The following is an 18,494-nucleotide window of genomic DNA, read 5'->3' on the forward strand; positions in this document are numbered from 1 at the left end:
GGATAGTGCTATAGTCTTTAAAAATGCCAATGTCACAAAAGACAAAAGCTATGAAAATGTTCCAGATTAAAAGAGGCTAAGAAGCTATGACAATTAAATATTATACCCGTGCCTAGACAGGTGTGGTACTGCAGGGAGGAAATACTGTGAAAAGGGCATTATCACAAAATTGGAATGTGGATGATAGATTAGATATAGGTATCATATCGGTATAATTTGTGATGTTGATTACTGTATTTATGTAAGAGAGTATCCCTGTTCTTAGGAACCACATACTGAATATTTAGGGGTAAAAGGCCATGATATGTATCCTCAAATGGCTCCAGAAAAAAAATTAGAGATAGATAGATAGAGATAGCAACTGAAAAAAACAAATGGCTAAACTGTTAACAATAGGCAAATCTGAGTAAAATGGTATGTGGATGTACCTTGTACTATTTTTGTAACTTTTTGTAAGTTTGAAATTATTTACAAATAATACATTTAAAAAATTCTTATGTATTCCTCATCTAGATCCCTCAAATGTTAACAAATTTTAAGTCATAGAATACTTTTATATTGCCCGGGTGGGGATGGATAAGTAGATGAGGGTAATCTTTTTCAATTCATTGGTTACAGCTTTTTAAATTTTTGGTTCATGCTACTGCTCCTTTGGGCTCTACTAGTGTATTATTCTTTGACCGGGTATTGATTGGCAAGTGTGGCATTGAACCAGATCCCATGTGTGGATGCTAGGAGACAGTGGGTCATTTGCTGGAGCAGCCCCTGAATGTGTCTTGTGCCAATTCTGAGCTCTGGCTAGCTGACCCAGCATCTGTAAATTGACTCCAAGATTATTTGGAGCATTCTGAGGCCTCTGTGTACTAAAGTAGCTGACTATAGGACTGTATCTTTTGGAGAATATGGTAGAGTCATAGAGATGAACTTTCTCATCTAAAGTTTTAAAAACCTTTTAGTTTAACATTTATGTTTAGTTTGTATTGTGACTTGAGAGGATTTATCTGATTCTACTTAAGCGTAACATGTTCTAGATTAACTTTGAAGTTCAGTGTACTTTCCATTTAATGTACTGGAAATAATACTGTACCCTTTTCTCTTGCAAACTTTTGTTTTGAGGATGGAAAGAGTGACACCTTGTGGTAATTGGAGCAATACTAGAAAAATGTTAGGTGATCTGGATTGCTGGGTCAAAATTTTACAAATTGTTACAGTAACATTGTGTGCATTTTAATTAGGAAATGGCTGAAAATCATGAATAATTTTTTTTTTAGTCATCTTGCTTCTCTCAATTTTTTGAAATCAAAAGTTCAAATATACAGAAATAAAGAATAGTACAGTTAGCACCCACTGCCTATATTTGACAATTTTTAATGCTTTACAGTGTTCACCTTCCTTACATGTGTATTTCACTGAACTAGGTTACAATAAGCTGTAGACCTCATGACACTCACCCGCTATGTATTTCAACATGCAACTTCTAAACAACACATAACCACGATACTAAGTCCAGATCTAGTAAAATTAGTCATAATTCCCTAGTATCGTCTAATAGCCCATATTCAGATTTTCCCAGTGGTCCTGAAAATGTCTTTTTTAGTGTTTTTAAAAATAGGAATCAAGATCTAAACAAATTTCACACATTGCATTTAGTTGTTATATCTTAGTCTGGTAGGAGTTAAATTTTTTTTTTTTCTAGCAAGGGGGCAATTTCTAGCATTTTGGATAGATACTAAGTCAGTGCTTTGTATAGGGGACTTGAAGACAGGAGGTGTTGTTAGTTAAGAAATCAAGATTATCTCCTGTGGAATGTTTTAACAACCATAACCACAGATCAATTTTAGAACTTTCTCATCATCCCAAAAAGAAACTCTGTACCCATTAGTAGTCACTCTTCATTTACCCCGGGATGATTTTTTCTGACTTTGGAATTAGTGGATAGGATTTTTTTTTAAAAGATGACTGGTAAGGTGATCTTAACCCCTGACTTGGTGTTATCAGCATGACACTCTCCCAAGTGAGCCACAGGCCAGCCCTAGTAGATAGGATTTTAAAGCAGCTATTGTAACTGCGCTCAAGGATGCAGAGGAAAATACACTCGTAATGCAGGTACAAATGGCAAACCTCAGCAGAGGAATAAAAACTATTAAAAAATAATGGAATTATAGAACTGAAAAATGTTACATCTAATATAAAAGGTTTGCTGAATCATCTAAGCAGCAAATTAGAGATATAGAAGAGCCAGTGACCTTGAAGATAAATCAGTAATTATCCAATCTGAGGCACAGGGAGAGAAAAGACTGAAAAAAAATGAATAGAGCTTAGTGACTTGTGGGATAATATCAAACAGTATTATATATATTATTAAAGTTCCAGAAGGCTCCCAGATCACATCAGTGTCACACTGCTTAGACCTGGCCTTCAATGCTTGTCAGTATTTCTTGAACTTAGCAAATAAGCTGGAAAGATCTGATGTAAAAACACACTTAAGACTTCCAGTTCAAGGTGATGACCTGAGATCACACATATACTTCCTTTACTTCCCAAAGTTCTATTTACATGGCAGAAGAAAAATGAAAATTGTGATGAACCTAAAACTGAGATAGAAAACAGGGCAAGGATGTTATCAGTAGATGAAGAATTTCCCTTATCTGTGGGGGATACATTCTAAGATGTATGTAGATGCTTGAAACCATGGATAGGACTGAACCCTATGTATGTTATGTTGTTTTCCCATACATACATACCTGTGGTAAGGTTTAATTTGTAAATTAGGCACCGTAAGAGATTAACAACAGTAATAATAAAATGGAACAATTACAGCAGTATACTGTAATAAAAGTTATGTGAATGTGGTCCCCTCCTAAATATATTTTTGTGTATGTGTGTCTGTACTGTTCTTTTTTCTTTAATTTTTTTATTGAAATGTATTGATTGTACATATTTATGGGGTACAGAGTTGTATTTCAGTATGTCTATACAATGCCTGATGATCTAATCAGGGCAATTAGCATATTCATCATTATAAAACTTAATTATTTCTTTGTGATGTGAACATTTGATCTCTCTTCTGGTTGTTTGATAACATATGCAGTAAATCATTGTTAATTATAGATTCCTGTGTTGACTATATACCGATATAACTTATTTTTTCTGTCTAGCTATAACTTTGTATTCATTATTAGCCTCTCACTTTCCCCCTTCTCAAAATATCTTTCTGTACCATACTCGCCCTTTGTCTTCTTGTGATGAAGAGGAAATGGAATGGAACGGTGCTAGATTTCATCATGCTACTCAGAATGGTGGGCAGTTTAAAACTTATGAATTATTTATTTCTGGAATTTTTAATTTAATATTTTTAGACTGTGGTGACCACTGGTAACTGAAATCACGAAAGATTAAACTACAGATAAAGGGGACTACTGTGATTTCTGGAATATAGACAGCAGATGGAATTGGGAATAAGGAGAAATTAAACAGCAGAAAAACTTACAGTCCAGGAGAACATTGAAGCTCTGAGTAATGATGTTCCCAGCAAAACTTTGGGGATGGGGGGATTAAAACCTTCAGTTCAAAGTAGGGACCAGGAAGAGCAGGAGGTGCAGGCCATGGTGCGTAAGGATTACCAGAACCATGTGCCTTCCTCTCCTCATTGGGTACTAGATGTGGTATTTGCCCCCAGCCTGCTGCAGGCCCAAACTCTTTAAATAAGTGGAGAATATGGTGCCAGAGGCTCTTAGCATGGCTTTGGTATCAGAAAGAGAACTGAACCAGTGCCTGAAGTAACTGCAGGCTGCCGTGTGGTCTTGAAGAGAAAACCACATAAAGGGAAAGACAGTTTAGCCCAGAAGTAAAGTGGATTCACCACCTGTTGCCTTGGTTAGTGCTGCCTGTTCCCCTTTTGTTCATCCAGAGGGATCTCCCCTGTAGGCATGTGTCATCAACAGGGCCTTCACCTAGTCGATATATTGAGGGGCAAGGCTATGAATTATTCTTGTCCTTTATAAGTAAGAAAGACCAACCAGGACATTTTAATATCTTAAAAGAGAAACAGAAGAATGAAGCAGGTCAGCTGAGCCCAGAGAAATAAGGTTAAGGACTTCATCACCAGTCCAGCAAGCCAGAGCTGATTGGTTTCAAGAATAGTGGCATTTCGAGAGATCCAATCAAAGTGGCGGAATAGACGGTCCGCAGCGTCACTCTCTCCCACAAATCAACCAAATTTACAACTATAAGAATGTAACATCAGCCAAACTGGAGCCACTGGAGCTCAGGGGAAGAGGAGGAGAGACCTACGGAGTTCATGAAGGCGGGAGAAACCATGATGAGAGAAAGAAAAAACTGTTCTGAGCATTTCGGGCCACGGCTGCTTTAAGGCTCGAGCTGATGAGTGCATGGAGCAGGAGCCGGCAGGAGCAGCAGCTGTGCCCGTCAGATGGAGTTACTTGGAGGCGGTAAGGGAGAAGAGGGCCTTGGTGGCCCCTGGGACAGCAAGACCACTGACAGAGTTCCCGTGGACCCACGCAGGAGCGAGGAGCCAGAACAACTGAAAAAAGGGAGCCATTCAGAGGCCGGTGAGTCATTACAAGGGACCAGTGCGTGGTCCATCCCATGGGAAGTGTTTGGAGCATGGGCGGTGGGGGAGATGGGCCCACCGGCAGAACACTGGGACATAGCAAGGACAGCCGACCTGCCCCCCAATCAGCACAGGACCACTCAGAGGAGACTGGTCAGGAATGCAGAACTGCATGGGGTGCCGTTTGATGAAAAAACTCAGGCCCAGATCAGAGATTCTACAGAACACAGATCCACCGGGTCTCTAGAGAGCCGGAAGTACCTATAAGGTCAACCATTAAACCCTGAGCTGCACAAAAAGCCTTCCCTAGGGAAACAGCAGCAAAGTAGCAATTTAAACAACCACACAGCTCAAGTACTGATTCCCACAGGAAGTTCCCCCATGCTTGAAGCAAAGGACAAAAAATTAGTTCTGGCCCAGGCACACCACCAGCACCTTGGGGTCTTCCTGGGAACTGGAGGCTTGGATCTGGGGACTGGACCCCACTCCCACTTCCAGGCAAATTGCATCAGTACCTTGAGGCCAGCCTGGGGACCTGAAGCATGGAGAAGGGGAATGGACTTCTCTGCCACAACCAGGCACACTGCCCCAGAGCTTCAGGGCCCACTCAGGGACCCAAGGCATGGAGAAGGGGACCGGACCTCCCTCCCACAACCAGGCACAACAAGCCAGCACCTCGGAGCCCACCCACTGTCCCGGGGCGTGGAGAAGAGGACCGGACCACCCTCTCACAACCAGGCACACCATGCCAGCACCTCAGAGTCCACCCAGGGACCCAGGACATGGAGAAGGGGACTGGACCCCTCTCCCAAAACCAGGCACATGGCACCAGCACCTTGGGGCCTGCCCAGGGACCACAGGCATGGAGAAGGGGACCAAACACTCCCCACAACCAGGCATACTGCCAGTGCCAAGGAGCATGCCAAAAACAGCACCTTCACATGGGTGGCCCACCATAGCCACCACAATAACCATGGCTGCTGCAAAAGCGGCTAGATGCCACAGCCACCACGCAGATGGTCCGCCAACTGCTGGAGTGCATTCACACAAGAAGAGTCACCAGCAGATACAAAGAAAAGAGGAGGATGTCTCTTTCCACAAAACCCATTTCAGAGTGACAGAAGAAGCATCTGCTCTATGATAATATTGGGGGGACCTGATCACATCTCTCAGCATTGGACAGATCATCTAGGCAACAAGTTAACAGAGTAACCATTATTCTTTCAGAAGGAGAGAAGAAATCTAGGGCAATTGGGGGAGGAGGAGGGAACGGGGGAAGAGGAGAGGTTGGACAAGGGGCATAAAGAATAATTACGATTTGTAACAATATATATGCTAGTAATATTGATTTAATCAACATATCTCAGTGTTCAACCCCAAAAATACGTATAATCGATTTTGATTCAATTAAAAAAAAAAAAAAATAGTGGCATCTCACTTGGGGGGAGAGTGCGGAGCTAATAATACCAGGTCAGAGGTTCGGATCCCCAAACTGACCAGCTGCCAAAAAAAAAAAAAAAAAAAGGGAGTCAGTGAGTTCTCAGGCCTGCCTCAGGGCACAAGGGCTTTATCAGCCATTTACTGTTTGCATAGTAATGCTCTGTGCTTGCTTGGAGTTGAGTATAAGTGCCTTTCCTGCCCTCTGTAGTTCCTAAGATAGTGGCTAGAGCCTGATACTTAACACAGGTCTTGTGTCTTTTACTTAGAGCACTAGTGACAGTGGTGAGCAAGGGTTGGCTTGAAGTTGGGGAAGTAGCAGAAAGAAACAGAGGAGAGTTGTATAATTCTGTGGTGGGAAAAGCCTTTCTAAACATTGCAGAGTACCGAAAAGCCATAAAGAAAAAATGTCTCATATTTGACTATGTGTAATTGAAATTTTCAATTCTGCCACAGTATCATAAATAAATGACAGAGAAATATTTGTAACATTTAAACAAATAATATTGATATTCTACATGTCATAAGACTAGGACCATCCATTAGCTAAATAGTAAAGTATGTGGGTAGATAAGTCAGAAAAAGACACAGAAAGATGCTTGACTTACTAAAAAGCAAAGAACTACAAAGTAAAACGAGGCCAGTTTTCACTTAGATGTGCAAAAATTGAAAAGATTGATAACATGCAAGAGGAGGAGAAAAGGGTCTTTTCATATACTGTTAGGAGTATGGATTGCTGCAGCCATTTTTAGAGTATTGATCAAAATTTTAAAAGTATGACACTGACTTAGCAATCCACTTCCAGAAATTTGCCTTTCAGAAACATTCTTACAAGGTTGCAAATGTATGTATAGATGTAGATGCCTGCTGCAGAATTACTTGTTACCACACAAACTTGGAAACTACCTATATTTTCAACAGCTGAGATCTAGTTAATAACCTAGAATGCATTCTTACTCTGCCATTTGCCATTTTACCAGTGAAGATAAATGAAGCAGGTCTGTGTGTGGTGGCACAGAGAAATGCCCTAAGCTGAAATAAAGCCACAGGACAGTACAGTATGAGCCATGTATGTTACCTTTATAGTTAAAAACCAATAAAAATTTAAAATATAACACCAAAATGATAGCCAGATATAATAGTGTTCCTTAAAAAATATGGATTTCAACATATTCTGTACAATAAATAACTTTCTGACTTCTCAAAAAAAAAAAATTCTGTATACTTGAACCTTCTAATGAATTAGTTCAGGTCCTGTTGAAAACCTTCTAATGGTTTAGTTCAGGTCCTATTGATAGTTTCAGATGGTTCTTCATCACTCTTTCTACTTCTGGAAGTGTATCTTCAAGTAATACCTGAACAATTGTATAAAGACATTCATTGTGTTTATAACATTAAATTGGAACAATTGGATACATCAAGATTATTTTAGCAATCTCCTTTTAACAGTTCCAATTTTATGTGCCAATTTTATTTTCTAATTGATGGAATACTACATGGTCATCAAAATGGTGCTCCATATCTGTTTATTGGTAAAGGTGTTCATTATTGGCTTATTAAGTATAAGAGCTTATAAAGCAGTATAAATACCATAATCCCATTTTTCTTTAAAAAAAGCATAAAACAAAACTATGGTACACGTGTATGAAGTCTGGAAAGACATATGTGAGTGCACATAATGGGTAATCTTATTTTTGTTACCCTTTTCTGTTTTTCCACACTTTCTATTGTGAGTATGCATTACCTTTAGAATCAAGGGGGAAAAGTTACATCTGCTTTTTCTGGGAAAAATAAAAATGTGTAAAATAAAAAGTAAAGAAAAATAGAAAGTGGTTCATTTGAAACTCATCTGTGTCCTCTTCCCATGTCAGGAATTCTAGGATGGGAATAAAGCCGTGGCCTGGTGCTTGGACACACTGCTCACCCCAGTCACCCGCTCCTGAAGTGTGGTTTTGAACAGATTGTTTACTCTTGTCCTTTCCCGTCCTTTAAAAATTGTACCTGGACTTCACCTGGAGATAATTGACCAGAAGCAAGACTTTGACTAAGTGCTGGTGCCAGTACGCTGATGGTTTTCTAGGGATTCAGAGAGCAGGAAAGGTTGCTTGTGAACTTTGATTACTTTATACCCCCAAGAGTCACAGGTTGATCTGTGCCTTTGGTAGCTGCCTGGTAACATCTGTGTGATAGGTGGGCATATAACCGGAGCCAAAGTGGATTCTTGATTTGTCAGGGACAGTAGGTCCTTGGTGGTGAAAAGATTATCAAACCACATTATTTTTACCACATTATTAAACAGGCAGGGCAGTGCCCAGAATTGTTCCGAGCAAAGTTGTTCTGATAACAGTGAGAATAGCAATTTACTTGATTTCTAGAATAAAAATAACATGGCAGAATTTAGATATAATTTGTAATTAAAAAAATAAGGAAATCATAGTAGTTCTTCTTTGGTAGAATTAAATATTGCTTTTTTTTTACACCCAGAAATACTATTTTATTTATTTATTTATTCATTCATTCATTCATTCATTCATTCATTCATCCCAAAGTGATGCCAGAGCTTTTATTTTTACTTTTTTCTCCCTTTTGGCATCAGTATTTTATTTTTTATTTATTTATTTATTTATTTAAATTTTATTTTGTCGATATACAATGTGGTTGATTATTGTGGCCCATTACCAAAACCTCCCTCCCTCCTCCCCCTCCTCCCTCCCACCCAGCAATGTGCTTTCTGTTTGCTTGTCGTATCAACTTTAAGGAATTGTAGTTGTTATGTCTTCTTCCCCCACCCGTTTTTTTTTGTGTGTGTGTGTGTGTGTGTGAATTTATTTATTTATTTTTATCTCCCACCAATAAGTGAGAACATGTGGTATTTCTCTTTCTGTGCCTGACTTGTTTCACTTAATATAATTCTCTCAAGGTCCATCCATGCTGTTGCAAATGGCAGTATTTCATTCGTTTTTATAGCTGAGTGGTATTCCATCGTGTAGATATACCACATTTTCCGTATCCACTCATCCGATGATGGACATTTGGGCTGGTTCCAACTCTTGGCTATTGTAAAGAGTGCTGCGATGAACATTGGGGCACAGGTATACCTTCGACTTGATGATTTCCATTCCTCTGGGTATATTCCCAGCAGTGGGATAGCTGGGTCATATGGTAGATCTATCTGCAATTGTTTGAGGAACCTCCATACCATTTTCCATAGAGGCTGCACCATTTTGCAGTCCCACCAACAATGTATGAGAGTTCCTTTTTCTCCGCAACCTCGCCAGCATTTATCCTTCAGAGTCTTTTGGATTTTAGCCATCCTAACAGGGGTGAGATGGTATCTCAGTGTGGTTTTGATTTGCATTTCCCGGATGCTGAGTGATGTTGAGCATTTTTTCATATGTCTGTTGGCCATTTGTATATCTTCCTTAGAGAAATGCCTACTTAGCTCTTTTGCCCATTTTTTAATTGGGTTGCTTGTTTTTTTCTTGTAAAGTTGTTTGAGTTCCTTGTATGTTCTGGATATTAATCCTTTGTCAGATGTATATTTTGCAAATATTTTCTCCCACTCTGTTGGTTGTCTTTTAACTCTGTTAATTGTTTCTTTTGCTGTGCAGAAACTCTTTAGTTTGATATAATTCCATTTGTTTATTTTTCCTTTGGTTGCCTGTGCTTTTGGGGTCATATTCATGAAGTCTGTGTCCAGTCCTATTTCCTGAAGTGTTTCTCCTATGTTTTCTTTAAGAACTTTTATTGTTTCAGGGTGTATATTTAAATCCTTAATCCATTTTGAGTTGATTTTAGTATATGGTGAGAGGTATGGGTCTAGTTTCATTCTCCTGCATATGGATATCCAGTTATCCCAGCACCATTTGCTGAAGAGGCAGTCTCTTCCCCAATGTATAGGCTTGGTGCCTTTGTCAAAGATCAGAAGGCAGTAAGTGTGTGGGTTGATTTCTGGATTCTATATTCTATTCCATTGATCAGTGTGTCTGTTTTTATGCAAGTACCATACTGTTTTGGTTATTATAGCTTTGTAGTATAGTTTAAAGTCAGGTAGTGTTATGCCTCTAGCTTTATTTTTTTTACTCAGCATTGCTTTGGCTATGCGTGGTCTTTTATTATTCCATATAAATGTCTGGATAGTTCTTTCCATTTCTGAGAAGAATGTCATTGGAATTTTGATGGGGATTGCATTGAATTTGTATATCACTTAAAGAACTAGAAAAACAAGAACAAGCCAAACCTAAAGTTAGCAGACGAAAAGAAATCATTACTTAATGAAATTGAAACGCAGAAAACAATACAAAAGATCAATGAATCAAAAAGTTGGTTTTTTGAAAAGATAAATAAAATTGACAAACCATTAGCATGGCTAACAAAAAAAGGAGAGAGAAGATTCAAATAACAAAAATTAGAAATGAAAAAGGCGATATTACAACTGATTCATCTGAAATACAAGGAATCATTTGAGACTACTATAAACAACTATACGCCAACGAATTTGAAAATCTGGAGGAAATAAATGTTGCTTTTGAGTTGAAGACAGTAGATGGCAGTGTCCTCACGCTAAGAAAACCTTGAAGAAGGAGGAAACTGCTTTCAGAGGCTGGAGAGGTGCAGAGTGATGCTGCCTTGTTATGTGACCATTAACCATGCTAGATGGAAGTTTTGCTAAGTAGTCTTCAAAACAAGAACTTAAGCACAAACTCCTTTGTTTCCAGTGAGGAAAAAGCCTGTTGTCATTTTTAATACTTTGTATTTCAGAGTGATAATACAGGCATGACTGTAAAGTTTAAGTCAAATTCCCTAGAGGCACTTTTAGTGCACTTTGTTCTAAGTATGTCCAGTGGCTGCCAGCCTTCTATTTAAAAGGAGGAGTAATAAGATGTGACAATTATAAACATGTAGTACCAGGGCAGAAGAATGTCCTTTTAAGAATAGTGATTATGGCCATGAAAGTAGAGGTTGGTAGAGAGAAGAAGATTAGAACAAGAGAAATGAATGCAATTTGGGATTTTATGAGCAGTTAAAGCAGCCATGTAGCTTAAAATGTCACCTGAGAATCAAGACATAGGTGTTAAAAGTGAGCTGTTGTAAGACTTACTGTCATTTCTCTTATGTGCATTATGTGTAAAGATAAGTAGATGTGTCCTTTGTGACCAGAAGAAAAGGAAAACAATTTTCAGCAAATTGAAAAGAAATTACACCCCTAACATTTTTGTTTGCTTGTTTGTTTTCATTATAAAATATTTCTGGCTTATAAGCAGATATAGCATAAATGAAGGGCATAACACCTGGTGTTTTCAACACTAGAGGTATTTCAGCTTCCGGTCTTAAATTGTAGCTGTATCTGATAATATCATTGAAACCCTGAATTCACCCATGTTTGAGTCACAAGGAACCAAGTTCCCTTGCTGTTTTGATGAGCTATCCTTGCCTCAAGAGATAAGGATCAGGGTATTGGGCTTCCCCACTCAGCTTGGTGTCCACTTTGCCCTTAACCAGATTAGATGGCCTGTTAGACCCTTAGTTTCTAGGTTAAATGAGGTCTGAAGTAGTAGGTTGTACATGAGACAGATTTCAAATGTTTAATCTTTTGCATATGAAACTGTCCTCCTTTGCTAGCTCAAAACAAGATTGGCCTTTCTGTCTCTAAGAGGGTAGGAACTATATCTTTTTTCTTTTCCTTTATATCTTCAGCATCTAGAAAAAAGCCTGGCACAAAGTTGGTACTTATGAGACATTTGTTGAATTAATAAGTAAATGTGAATCCTTTTTATTTCATAGGCCTTGACTTTATTAAACAATTATGGGACAATGAATGGGAGGAAGTTAGCTGCTGGCTGCCAGAATTGACCCCCACCCCCACCCCACCCCTCACATTTTATCTCATTTACTTTTTATCCAGCTTTTAAAAAATAGCATTATTATATAGTTATAATAATTATTATTGCACATATAATGTTATATTCTAGGCTTTATGTTGTTACTGAAGTGAATTTATGCCATTTAATAAAAAATCAGAACACAAATATGCCAACATTAAATGAAAGGCATAATGTCACAGAGATTCCAGAAGAGCCAGGTTCCTGATGGAACTGGGATGAGGAAGATAATGAGCCCTCTAAGAAAAAACCTCAGCATGTTTATACTTTAGAGTCTTGATTAAAAACTAATAATTTGTTAGCTGGAGGAAGATTTTTTTGATTGCACGTCATAACACATAGGTGTTCACTTTGCCTGGCTTCTTGCTACTAAGTGTAAAGAATAGGAGAGAGTATTCTTCACTCAGAAATACCAACGTTTATAGCTATGATGTCCCTAACAATAAATAGTTAACTAACAGTAAAATACTAATGTTTGAAGAAACCCTAGGTAATGATTTCAGTATCACTTTTTCTTACTGCTACTATTAGTTTGCAGATTTATACATTCCATTTTAAAGTCCTGTTATGTGCCAGGTGCTAGGGCTGTGAAGTCACCACATGGCTCCTGGCTTTGAAGTGTTTTCAGTCTAGTGGTAGAGACAGATGTGTAAAGAAATGTGATAAAGTTGGCAGCAACATATACAAGTCTGTATAAGGCAGAGTTGGAACCCAGACAGGGATCTACTGGGGTAGGGGGCAGTAAGTAAAATCAGAGTAAAGGATCTGTCACTAGATGTAAATATCTTTTCTGGTGCTTAACCAAAAAGTGATTGGTTCCTAAACTGTCAAAGCAATCAGCTATGATAAATTTACTGAGCTGCAGTTACCAGCATGGTTTCCTCCTAAAGCATTTCTTCCTTATGCATGGATTTTAGAGCAGAGCTTCTAAATAGAATGTGACTTCTCTTTATATTTCTGGTTCCGAGAAATATTAAGGACTGTCCTGTGCTGTGTCTTCATCTTTGTATCTCCACTGTATCTAGAATGGTACTTTGCATCTTCTTGGTGTTCATTAAATGTTTACAGAGTGAATTAAGTTGTTCTAAGAAAATTCTTTTTATGCAATAAATAATTTGAGGAGTTATTGATTTACTTTATAAATATATTCTTTATTTTATAAAAAGATTTTCTATAGTATTAATTTAAATAGTGGCTCCCCTAGATATTATGCAGTTAATTGTTTAATTAATTTTATAAATTTACTTTTTTGGAATTTATTCCAGTGTGTAAAGGAAGTTATGCTTGCATAAATATATATATATATATATATATATATATATATATATTTTTTTTTTTTTTTGCCGTGTTTCTGATCTGGGCACTAGTGGGGGCACTGATTGCCCTCACCAGTGAATCAAGACCAGTAGATTCTCTCCGAGGACTCTAGCACACCAGGACAAGAGCTGTTGCATGAATACTTTAGGTTAATAACCCTTATGATTAAAAGTTCACTTTTTTGGGGGGTAGCTATCCTCTGTAGGCCAGGAAAAAGTACACATTTTGATAGCAGTCATTGTTTTGATTGGTTATGTGCCAAAAATGTATGTTTCTAACAATTGATTTTACTTAACTTTTTGTTTCAGAATTAAGACATTAAGGAAAGAAGTGATCCAGATATTGTGATTTTAACTTGGTATTTTCCTTAGAAAATAATATTGGTTAATATTTGGATTCTTTAATGTTTTATATTAAAAGTTTTCATAAAAAGGTCTTTGGGCAGGATAACTTTTTTAAAAATGTCATATTTAAGTACCTCCTCCCTTTATATTATGCCTTTTGAACACAGCTCTAAGAATAAATATTTAAACTATTGTGGTCTTTCCAGATACAGTTAAAAAACTCCAGGACCAAAAACATGACATGGAAAGAGAAATCAAGACACTCCACAGGAGACTTCGGGTAGGATAAATCTTCTTGTATTCTCATTAGAAAACATAGTTTTCTTAAGTTTGAGGTGTAGTCATTGACCATGTGATCAATCATCTTAAGCTTTAGATACAGTGATAATATTGAACCATTGGGCTTCGGGCAGAAATCAAATGCTGTCATTTCAAAGTGGGAGTGGTGCTAGATTTTGAGTAGAAGAATGTACTCATAATTTATGGGTCGTAATTTTAGAAAGATTCGTTAAAAAACAAGTGTTATATTTTGGGAAGTTTATTTGCTTTTGATCATAAAGTGTCACAAATTAAGCTGTTTTTATATGAATTTTCTTTATTCTGTGATTTTGATTAGCTTGTCATCAGCAGTGTTGCTATGATACAGAGGGTGGGGAAAAAGCTAATTTCACAGTTTGGGTCATTCCACAGTTGCTCGGACTGCCTTTGCGATGTCAGAAATTTTGCTTTGGTGGTGAAGGGACACTGGGCCCAGGCATGGCCCAGCTGTGGTTCTAGTGGAGGTGAGCCCCCGGGGAGACTTCCCCACCCAGCCACACCCGCATCCTCCATGACTGTGGGAAGCAACGGACCATACAGTTCCTTACCGCCTCTTTGTATAATTTTGTCTGCCTATATTATTTTAATGTTTTTCTTCGGGCTTCCTCTTCCTTTTCCTTTACTTTTGATTTTTTTTTCCCCCCTGTTTTTGATGTAAGGATATTTATAGTTTTTACTGTATGGTTCACATACCATTTATATACCTTCTTGAGCTTTTCAGAGGTAAAGCTCTGTGAAATTTGATGTTTATTTTTGTAAGGCTTGCTTTGAAACTTGCATCAGGAAAGGAGGCTTGACGTTATTATTATTTAGTGAGCACTTCAAGTGCTTGATGTCTCCGTAAGCAGGGTAGCTGGGAAATCTTTTCCACATTAAGAACAAGTTCATTAATAATAGTGGCATTGCCTGTTAGAAATAGACAATAGCAATTCCCTGGGATTAAAAAAAAAAAATCATCATTTGGGAATACAATGCATTTAAAGGAATCTAATCATAAACAAATTTTATTGCTTTAAAATAAGTCTTCATTGCTCTCTTTTGGAAATAAAGATTTAGTCTTTTAATATAGGAAGAGTCTGCAGAATGGCGGCAGTTTCAAGCTGATCTCCAGACTGCAGTAGTCATTGCAAATGACATTAAATCTGAAGCCCAAGAGGAGATTGGCGATCTGAAGCGCCGGTTACATGAGGCTCAAGAAAAAAATGAGAAACTCACAAAAGAACTGGAGGAAATAAAGTCACGCAAGTATGTTTTGAGAAGCCAGTTGTATACTTAGGTTTCAGTAGAGAACACTTAAGTCCCAATTTTGTGACGTATTGCAGAAAGAAAACACTACTGGGTTTTCTGGGTGCAGTCTATATGGATCTTTCAGAATTTTTGTCAGTGTCTATCAGTGTCAATGATCCACAACTCTGGAGGAAGCCAGAATGGTCCCTGGCAAAAGGGTACATTAAAATTCCCTCCTTTTCCCTATCCCCACAATCCATTCCTGTTACTTTAGATTATAGCCTCATGATTAAGGACGTGGACTCTGGAGACAGACTTGGCTCCTGTCTGGCTGTTCCTCTTAGTAGCTGTGTAATCTTGGTCAGGAACCTTAACTTTCCCAAGCCTCAGTTTTCTCATCTTCAAAATGGAGACAGTACTACCTGCTTTATAGTGTTGTTATAAGGATTAAATAAGATAATGCCTGCAAAGTGCTCAGGGCAATGACTAATATATTTTAGCTTGTATTTTTAGAGACGCAAGTAAAGAATGCAAAGTGAGTTTCTCTCCATCACTCACTTGAGAAATTTTCACTTTTTTTTCTTATAACCACATGAATCTTCACAATAGTATTTTTCCCCCATCTAACTTAGAGATCGTTGGAAACACATAATTATTAGATGAGATAGCATTTGTACTCTGAGCTGAGTGGGAAATAGTATTTTTGTGTTTGAGGTTATTATTAAGAATTTGATTATTCCTTACTTTGAGTAATTCTTAAGTAAGCTTGGGGAAAAAATTTAGAAAACTAACAGTATGTCTTTGAAAAGCTATTTTACTTTATTATTGCCTAGCTCTATTGTCTGGCTCAGTGAAAAGTATTGCTAAACATCTTTCATTGGCTTCCTTAAGTCTTTTAATATAGAACATGGAATGAGGCAGATTATTGTTTCTCCACTGGTATAAAACTTGTATTAAATTACTTTTTTTCCCTGTATGCTATTAAATAAATAGCATATCAGAATTGCTTCATTTTTACAGTTATCCTGAATGACTGCAGTTCTACTCTTTTAGGATCATTCCATTGGATCCTGAAAACTCACCAGTCTTTGAGACACATATTTAAAAGATGTACCTCCTAAAAGAGGAAGCATTTTGTAGAGCAGTGGCTCTCAAAGTGAGGTCTGTAGATTTCTGGGCGTCCCCAAGACCCTTTCAGGAGGTCTGTAAGGTCAAACTTTTTATAATAATATTAACACATTGTTTGCCCTTTTCACTGTGTTGACTTTTGCACTGATAGTGAAAAGCAATTGTAAACTGTTAGCAAGAAATGTAGAAGGTTAGAAAATTGTAGGTTAGAAAAATGCAGGTTTCATTTAAAGATGTCATTAGTGAAGCAGTAAATTATTAATTTTATAAATCCTGGTCCCTGAATACACTCTTTTCCACATTCTGTATGTCAAAATAGGAAGTACATAAAAAGCACTTCATCTGTACCTGCAGGATGCTGCACTATGAGGTTGTCTTGAGGAAAGCATGGTGTGATCCTGTTAGTTTGAGCTACTTTCTTTTTTCATGGAACGTCATTTTTCCTTGAGAATGACAGGCAAACTGTGGATTTTCAGACTTTTGTATTTGGTGGATATTTCTTAAAAATGATTAAGAGAGCCTGTCACTTCAAGGAAAACAACTGACAGTATTTGTTGCCAGTGATAAAATATGGGCTTTCACGTGAACATTAGGATTTTGGAAAACTTTTATTTGCCATCGTGAGCTTGGCAACTTCCATATTTAAAAAGTTTTCTGATGAGGTCATTGGTGATGTTAACACATGTGACTTTCAGAAAATATATGGTATAATGACAGGCATTTGGAAAATCTGTTTAACTCACTGAACCAATATTTTCCTTATGACCAATGCATGATGTTACAATCATGTATGTGTAAAAGATCCATTCAGACTACAAAATAGACCAGTGGATTTTAATGGACAAAGATAGGAAAAGTTCATTTATATGGTTTCAGATTCTGCATCCCAACTTACTTTTAATATCACTTGTTGCGTTTTGGTGCAGTGTCAGAGAGGAATAGCTGCAGTTATCTAAAAAGGCTATTAAAACATTCTTCCCTTTTCCAACTGTATATGCATACGAGACCTGCTTTTTTCATATCACAATAGATAGAATATAGAATAAATGAGAATTTAGCTGTCTTCTATTAAGCCAGACATTAAAGAGATAGCCCGAAATGTAAAATACTGCCACTCTTTGTACTTTTTTTTTTTTTGTGCTTTGGGAATATAGTTATTTTTTGTAAAAATATGTTAATCATGTTAGTAAGTTCAGGGTTTATTTTTATTTTTAGGTGAATTAATGTTTTATGTATTTCTTTGTTTTAAGTTAATTTAATGGAAGAAAACCCACATAAACAAAAGCTTTTGCGGGGGGGGCCTCAGTCATTTTTAGGAGTGGAAAGGGACTCTAAGACGAAAAAGTTTGGTAATTGCTGTTACAGATTCTTTAATCCTGACAACTAGCTGAACATGAGACCCTGTGGTACATCTTGAGACAAAAAAAAACCTGCTAGAAGAGCTAAATGATCACGATAGACCAATTTTCCTAAGAACTGGCTTAATTTTTGTCCACCTGTAAATGTACTTGATAGTTATATGACGTGTACAAACTCTGGAATTATAATCTCATTACAGATGAAAACTTTTGTGTTAGTTAGCTCAGTGATTTAGAGTGAGCCAGAAATGAGATGGAATTGATTTTTTAGATGACTGAGGATGCATCACACTGAGCTTCTAGAGGACTCATGTTACTAATATGGGCCTGGCTCTTTTTTCTTTGTAGAAATTCTATTTGGAAACTACAGTAGTTTTCTTGTTCTGTTTTTTAAAATTATGGGCTTTGGTTTCATTTTTTTGTATTTCCATGTCTAAGCAGGGCATATTAGTTAGCTCCAGTATCCATATCTACTGTTGAATCCCCTGCTCCTGAGAAGGGCCAGGCCTTCTCAGCAGCACAGAACCCAGAATTCCCAGTCTAAGTCAGGATCTTTGGCCAGTCTGCCTCCCATTTTATTGCTAATTGATTACTGATGTCCTCACCTTTCACTTACTTAGATGAAAGTGGAATTTGATGGTTACTTAACTTACTTAGGATAACCTGATATAAAAATTTTAATATAATTTCCTGGTATTTACCAAGCAAATGAGAATATTAGACCAGGTAATTTACTGAGCTCAACTGATACGATTTTTTAAAAACAGAGACTTTTAAAAAATAAAAAAATAAAAAAAATAAAAATAATAAAAATAAAAAAATAAAAAAATAAAAACAGAGACTTTTTAATGCTTTTGCTTTGGGAGGGGAAAACGTGTACTTTCTAATCTATATGTAAAAATATCCTAAT

At 37.3% G+C, this 18,494-nt stretch overlaps 1 protein-coding gene and 1 non-coding gene across 8 annotated transcripts in view; one reads left to right on the forward strand and one right to left on the reverse strand.

The window, feature by feature from the left end:
* SPECC1L (sperm antigen with calponin homology and coiled-coil domains 1 like) overlaps nucleotides 1-18,494 on the forward strand; it is a 138,896-nt gene that overhangs the window by 50,837 nt on the left and 69,565 nt on the right. For all 7 annotated transcript variants that reach the window (XM_063085323.1, XM_063085326.1, XM_063085324.1 and 4 more), the window contains 2 exons: nucleotides 13,760-13,833; nucleotides 14,941-15,116. In XM_063085323.1, coding sequence (XP_062941393.1) covers nucleotides 13,760-13,833; nucleotides 14,941-15,116 — 250 coding nt within the window. The remainder of the gene's footprint in view (nucleotides 1-13,759; nucleotides 13,834-14,940; nucleotides 15,117-18,494) is intronic.
* Nucleotides 13,236-13,359, reverse strand: LOC134371378 (small nucleolar RNA SNORA3/SNORA45 family). The gene has a single exon (XR_010022804.1). It is a non-coding gene; the product is annotated as a small nucleolar RNA SNORA3/SNORA45 family (small nucleolar RNA).

The sequence above is a fragment of the Cynocephalus volans genome, chromosome 2 (genome assembly GCF_027409185.1).
Source record: "Cynocephalus volans isolate mCynVol1 chromosome 2, mCynVol1.pri, whole genome shotgun sequence".
NCBI classification, from domain to species: domain Eukaryota; kingdom Metazoa; phylum Chordata; class Mammalia; order Dermoptera; family Cynocephalidae; genus Cynocephalus; species Cynocephalus volans.